This window comes from Phasianus colchicus, chromosome 2 (assembly GCF_987193195.1).
Source record: "Phasianus colchicus chromosome 2, bPhaCol1.hap1.1, whole genome shotgun sequence".
Classification (NCBI taxonomy): Eukaryota; Metazoa; Chordata; class Aves; order Galliformes; family Phasianidae; genus Phasianus; species Phasianus colchicus.
The window spans coordinates 56,594,459-56,601,985 of record NC_143437.1 but is presented as its reverse complement, the minus strand read 5'-3'; the positions used below and the strand labels follow the sequence as shown (position 1 = coordinate 56,601,985).

General features: G+C 37.9%; 1 protein-coding gene across 1 annotated transcript; it reads right to left on the bottom strand.

Annotated features, from left to right (window-relative positions):
* On the bottom strand, positions 1-4,461 carry TAAR1 (trace amine associated receptor 1). Its single transcript, XM_031613917.2, has 2 exons — positions 4,251-4,461; positions 1-2,656 (listed from the first exon to the last, which is right to left on the bottom strand). The coding sequence occupies exon 2, from the start codon at positions 2,556-2,558 to the stop codon at positions 1,560-1,562; it is 999 nt and encodes a 332-aa protein (XP_031469777.1). The 5' UTR covers positions 2,559-2,656; positions 4,251-4,461; the 3' UTR covers positions 1-1,559.
* Between the last annotated feature and the right edge of the window lie 3,066 nt (positions 4,462-7,527).

The following is a 7,527-nucleotide window of genomic DNA, read 5'->3' as shown; positions in this document are numbered from 1 at the left end:
GATAAAGTATTGAAGTAGTCATGTTGTCATAATTATCTTCTGCAGTACAAAGCTGATGTGTTGCATATTTCAGTCATTGTTCCTTTTTTTTGTCATTTTGGAGTGTGCTAACTTACACAATGACATTGTTAAGGAACGTCAGATCCTGTTTTTTTGTGTTTTTTTTTTTTTTGCTCAGCTGAAATGTAGTATCACACAACTCTTATGCTCTACAGTGCAGAGTGCATCACTGCTCTAAGAGCACAAAAAAAGAAGGTACACATAGAGTGTGTGCTTACCCCAGCAACGAATAGAGGACAACATTTACAGTTGAGCATAGCTCTTACTTCAACATCAAAGTATCAGTTTCACCATAGCACATCTCAGATACTAATCTTTTACTGTCCATTTCCAGAATTAGTCCATGCTCCAACAAGATGTCGCAGGATCAGGCCAGAAGTGTTATTTCCTTCTGTTTGGTGATACGTTAATTCTAGCAAAGCCAGGTAGGAGGCAAAAAAAAAAAAAATTAGAGAAAATTACAGTCTGTGGGCCTTCTTCAGCTGGTGACCATGTTTTAGTTTTTGACTTATTTGCCTGTCCTTTGAGTCTTGATGTGGCTGGTGGACGTCCAGAGAAGCCACACATAGACTTAATCTTGAGCCTGCCAACCCAGGCATCATCACCCCTTCTGCCATGCCTCACAGTGCTCCCACATCCACCCTGTCCCACTCACCCTATATTTGATCCAGATGTAACATTTCTGTAACAGTTCTGTATACAGATTCCTCTCTGGCTGTCACAGCATTGCTATCAGACAACATAACAATATGCTCAAGCCAAAAAAAAAAAACAAACATAGCATTGAAAGAGGCAAATGTGAGCATATTTTACATTGAATTTTCATTATGAAAGTATCATTTTCAGGCAATGTCAGATTCAGAATTGCTTTTCACAATTGCTTTTCATTTCTTATGACATGTTTTCCATATCTTAGATTTCATTAAAAATGCTTTTGTCTTCATTAAGCGGCAGAGCCTGTAAGTGACAAACACAAAAGTGAGAAGCACTAATTGAAATGTAAAGAGAAGGACCAGCATGGCTTCTCCTTGTCCCATCCTTCCTCTTTGGAGTGTATTGACATGGCTGTGTATTAGGATATTCTGACTTCTGCACACATACTTAAGGGGAGGGGAAAAACATAAAAACTTTGGGATTTTACTCAAAGGAATCTAAAAATTCAAGAGAAAGGGTTTTTGTGTTAGTTCTAGAGGATGGCAAATATACAGATTTTTTTTTTTTTTTTTAAATCTGTTGTTTAGGAATCACTTCCTAATGAAGAAAAACAGTTAATAAATTGCTCCATATATGTCATATGAATAGCTATAATCAAAACATTACATACTACAATTCCCAGTCTAGAATGAAAAGAGACAAAACCAAATAGTCACTTATCTGTTTAAACCAAATTTGATAAGTGAGCAAACAAATAAGTGTTTTTTCTGTCATTTTCAGCTCTTGCCTCTGGAGTTGCAGGGAAATCTGAATGCCGTGAAGCCAGCCAAGCCATGCAAAGGATGTTACTCTAAAAATAACTGAGTCCTTGACAAGTCCTGTTGAAAAATATTTCCAAACAGAATAGTCTTTAACGCCCTGCGAAACCAGATGTAAAAAAATGCATAAACAATGGGATTAAATGCAGAATTTAAATAACCAAACCAAACCAAAGCGTCAATGAGAACAGGAGGTGCTGCATAATTCATAAATGGGTCAGTTGCTGTAAAAAAGAAGAATGGGCTCCAGCATATGAGAAATACTCCCATTATTATGCATAATGTCTTTGCAGCTTTTCTTTCTCTGCAGAATGAAATGTGCTTCGTTTCATATCTTTTCTTCCCTTTGCTAACTGCATCAATGGATCTTGCTTGTCTTTTGGCTATAGAGTATATTTTCCTGTAGATGAACAGCATAACTAATCCAGGGATGTAAAAAGACACTATGGATGTGATGACACCTGAAGTTTCACTAAAGAAGACCAAGCATCCTCCTGCACAATGGATGTGATTATAAATCTCTTTTGCCCCTAGCAAATTTAGCTCTAGAAAGATCATCCCAAAAGCAAAAGCAGCAGGGACAGTCCAACTTACTAATATCATGACCAGGATAACAAAAGCATTTATCTTTGATTTGTACCTGAGCGGGTCACACACAGCATAGTAACGATCAATGGATATGAAGGAAAGATGGAAGATGGAAGTTGTGCTCAGCATAATGTCCGTGCTTGTGTGGATCTTGCAGAAGAAGTCCCCAAAATACCAGCAGTGCTCAACAGAGCGCACCATGCTGCAAGGCATGATGAAGAATCCCAGCAAGAAGTCAGCTGTAGCCATGGAAATTATCAGGAAGTTGGTAGGCGTGTGGAGCTGCTTAAAATGTGATATTGAGATGATAACCATTAGATTTCCTATCACTGTGGTCAGGATAATGCAAGCCATGAAGATATACATGGAAATACGGATACTGTTTGACCAATTACTCTTTACACAAGAACCATTTACAGATTCACAGCACAGCTGCATCCTTACTGAGGGATCAAATCCACACTGCTATGTGGTACGGACTTGTCCTAATGTTGAAGTGCACTTACAGCTGTTTCCTCTTTTTGTTGTGAAGGAAGCTGCAAGAAGAAAAAAAGAGACAATCATAAACACCTTCAACTAGTTTGAATGTGTATGAAAATCACATTTCTTACTTTACGAGGGATGAAACTGTTTTGTAATTGAACTTTTCACAGAATTAGTTTTTTTTTTTTTTTTTTCTCTCATTAGACTTCCCTCAAAGCATGTATCTCATTTGATAAAATAAACTATATAACTGGGGGTCCCCACACCAGAATAGCACTCCAGCCCTGTCCTCACAGAGGCAGCTGAACCTGCTGTTCACCTGGTGAGCAAAAATGTTTCCTTGAGCCCCTGCTTTTCAGACACATGGCAGTGCTTGGCCAGATCAAGTCATTCTGTAAAATCTTGTAGGATCTAGCTGTAAGTAGGCATGTAAGGAAAGAAATCTGAGTAGAGAAATGAAGTTTTCTGACCTTGTACTGCTAAAATGTAATTGAATAGCCTGACTAATCTGAAGCATTAGCTGCTATTTAAGCAAACATCTTTACTGTCAGGCTCTGGTTTATTTCAGTGGTAATAGTTTAGAAACATAGAATCACCAAGGTAGGAAAAGACCTCCAACATGATCCAGTTCAATCATCCACTTACCACCAATATTTCCCCACATCTAAATATCTAAAGATTTCTTGACCATTTTATCATCACTATGTGTAATTGCTGTGTTAATACTGTGTTAGCAAAGAACAGACACAGAGAATTGTTTTCTGAACATTTATCTGCTTCTTTATTAGCATCTTTAGGGTGCAAATATTACTGTCCTCTTTTGTGTGTAATAACTCATCTGTTTTACAAGGCTATTTTTTTGCAAAAGCATTTCATGAAAGAACTCTAACACTTGGCAAGCAATGTTCATTGTGGTTTTCCTTTAACTAAGAGAAAAAAAAACTATTATTATGAAAAATAAAGAATATTATCCTATTACATTCAGTAGCATTAACATTATGATATAACATAATCTTTTAAGTCTGAAAAGTAGAGCAGTTCAGACACCACTAATATAACTCATTTGCTCTGGGGCTTTGCTGCCTCTGTTTATTTTGGATAAACATACATTTTGATCTTCATTTGTTTTACGGGTAAGGAAATTAAGTATAGTAAAAAAGAATAGAAGGCCGATCAGGAAGAATTAAGGTGTTCTCTTGTTTTCTTTTATGTTTGAAAGATGAATAATTTTATTTCTACTCTCTGACAATGTTACTATCTGCATATGTTCTCTGACAATGCTACTACATAGTATATATATACTACATGTATAGTATATACATAAGGCTATGTGATTTCTCCTGGAAACCATTTATCTTATAAAAAAACCTTATTTTCAGGGAATTTTTCTGTTACTGTTGAACAGGAAGAATAAATTCCAACAAAAAAAAAATTAAATAAAAGGGTAAGCTGAGATCGAGTGTTTGACTTTGCATGGAAAAAAAACAAAATAAATCAAAACTCCTATGACAAACTGTCCAATTGAGCTGAATATTGAAGAAGTTTTCAACAAGAAATTAGAACACTATCCTTAATTACAAATATTAGTTTAAAATTCAATAAAATGAAAATATGAAGAAGCATACTTTTAAAAACCTGCCCTCCTACCTTTATCTCCTGATACTGAGTAGAAGTCTGCTCCTGATGCTCATTTGTTCTCTGCTCAGTCAGTGGCACCCTTTCCTTTTAAAGATGATCTCAAAACACAGCTGAGCCTCTTCGTCATCATAATACTCTGGATAGCATGAATTTAAGAGGACTGGCACTCAATCCAGAGCAGCCTCCAGGGTCCCCAGCATATTGCTTGATAACTATTGAGTGCAATGAATCGAGTTCTTGGCCCTCTATTTCAATATGAACAGAAGCTTTAACTATTTATTTTGTCATCTACTCGTCTTTATTTAACAGGCCTTATTTATAGATATATTGAATTCATCTGGAATATGTTTACTTGCTTAATTAAGCACTGTGACCATTTTGTGAGCAGCTCAAGATAAACCAGGAGGCAAACAAAAATCATCATGTAATCTCTCTTCTGTAAGTTCCTAAAATATACCAAATATATACAGGTGGTTTAAAGCAGCATGTAACATTACACTGAAAAGGTATACCACACACAGATTGCCATGACGTGCATTTGTCAGCCTAGTTCTGCTTACACTACTGAGCAAACAGGTTTAATCTGACAGCCTAATCATTTAACAGCTATTTGCAAAATACAGCTAGTAAAAAGGTGTCTAAAGTAAACTCCTAATATTGATTGCACTGGAGTCACTGATGAGGGTCATTAATTTCATGCTCCACAAAGGACCACACAGTCCTTTGAAACAAGGGTGTTACTGGGCATCAAAAACTGGTAATGTGGTGAGCATTAGCTAAAGCCCACACATGCTGGGTGCCCTCAGGGAGATAAAAAACAACATAGGTTAAGATGCCAACTTGCTAACTGTACTCCATGAAGTTGTTTAGCTGCTTCATTATGTTACGTCCACAAAAATCTAAACAAATGCAAACAACTCAGTTCCTTTATTTTCCTTGAGGACTAGGGTGCTATAGTGTAGGAGTTTGCTTGCTATAGAAAGAGTTCACTAACTAAAAAAAAAAAAAATGCACAGTGTGATCTGGAAAAGCAACTCGGATCTCAGAAGCAGCTACCTTGCATCAATCAGCCAAACTCCTACGTCCTCCAGCATCCCAGTGCCATCACAATCAGAGCAGACAGGCTGGAAGGCCTATCTGTGCTCTGAGCAACTCTGCTCCTTTTGTTTTTGACTTACTACCTAGACAGAAAAAAGTGTCTTGTTTCCATATGGCCCATTTTAAAAACTGGATCTCTCTAAGGATAGCCGTGCTAGGAAAACCAACTGCTTGAGGCTGTAAGATATCCTCGTGGCTGAAGAGAATTTTTAAAGTATTCAACTCCAATTATCATTTATGAAGTTCTAAGGGGAAAAAAAAAAAAAAGGTTTTTTTTTAAGTTTCCATTTTTATGTTTGAAATATGCACAAATTCCCAGTGAGTCATCAATTCAAAACAAGTATTTCACAAGTTGGTTAAATGAAAAGATGTATCAACTACTAAGCTGAATGCTATTGCTGCAAGCAATTCCACTGAGAACAATCTGAAGTTAGATCAGATTTATAGCAAAGGAATTTAAAGAAGAATGGATGAGTTGATTAACCTCTAGATATATTTCCACAATGTATAACCAAAGCATCATTAATCCTTGCCAATAGCTGTTTATACAGGGAAATGTGACATTCATGCACTTTCCTAAAGTGCAGTTTTTAGGATCAACCCCCAAAACAATATAAAAGCAAGTCTCTGAGATACACACAGGAGAAAGAGTCCAGCAAGACAAAAGTCTTTCTGCAACAAAGCAAAACACATTCAACTAAAACAAAGAAACCCTCTGCACAGGGAGGGTTGTAAGTACTCCATAGCCCTGCTATTAGCAGACACCGCTCCCACTGACTGCAGCAGCAGGAGGCTCCCCAGGGTGCCCTTCAGCTCAGGACACTCTCCCCTGAGGGGCCAGTGAATTCCCTGAGGCACGGTGTGGAAGTGGAGCAGGCCCTCTGTGCCTCTCTGCCATCCCTGCGCACCCGGCAGTCCCACAACAGTGAACTCATAACCATGGCCAATTTGTAAATGGCCTCCAAACACCACATCCAGTGCAAAGGCAAATGGAGGAGGGAGGTAGGAAGCACGCAGGATCCAGACACTCTATGTCATCATGGCCTTGGAACAGCTCCACAGCTTTGCTCTGAATACATAGCTGTGACTGAAGAGAATTTTGTCCCCTAGCTGTTATTTGTTCTGGTGTTGAGAATGAGCAGCTTTTTAAATGATCCTCTGAGCCAACACCAACATCTGATTGCTGTTGATGCTGTTGCTGTTACAGAATGAACACAGGATAACTGCTATCTTAAATGCTCACCATGGAAAATTCATCTTTGAAACAAATCGAATTCCTAATCTAGCAAGTTAGCCGCTTCCTGTAAATGAGAAGGTGAGATGCAGAGACTGTACCTGCTCAGGAGCTACTTCCTCATGACAAACTGGTGCAGCCTGCAGACACAGCACAATAGTGACTCATCTCATGCAGAGCCCACAGCTTGGCAGCTGTCTTTTTATCTGCCTCTGGATTGCAGCCTGATGGGGAAATCTCATCTAGATAATGACGTAGATACTTGCTATTCAGAAAAGATAAGCAGACAATACATTTTGTCTGTCACAAGCCAGTTGCATATGCAAAGATGAACACATCTGAATTAAGTTAAAGTCAGGCTCATGTAAAGATGCATTAAAAAAAATCAACCAACCAACCAACCAAACAAAAAAAACCCGTGTTTATTATGTTCAAAGTCTAGATTAACAGCACTAAACTGTCACTATGGTAATCCGATGTTTTCCATTTCAGGGCCCTACTTTCAATTTTGTTAAACTTTGTTAAACTTTAGGAATTGCAGTTGTCTCGGGAAATGTGACCTGTGTATCCCAGACTGGGTATTTTCAAAAAAGTTCAGTCTTGATACTTCAGCAGTATCTGAGAACAAGACAAGCAAAAAAAAAAAAAAAGATGCTGTGTCTTCCTGATTGAAATCTTCTGCTTATCCTGTATTTACAATGATCTGGTTTCAATATGCTTTGTAGCAGAGATTTAATAGATGTTGATTGCCCATTTGTATCTTTTTTGCCATCCCACAGGAACCATGTCTAAGTATGGACAAATTATAAATCATCAGTGATCAAATCACAACCTGCTCATTTTTAAAGCTCGTTTACAAGCATCTGCATCTTCTAATAGCAAGAATTTCAGTATTGCTGTGGAGCCCAAAGAAGAGAGTCCTTTCTGTAAGAAGTAATTCCAAGAGAGAGGACA

Coding starts and splice junctions, on each gene's coding strand:
- TAAR1 (XM_031613917.2), bottom strand. CDS start 2,558: ATGCAGCTGTGCTGTGAATCTGTAAATGGTTCTTGTGTAAAGAGTAAT.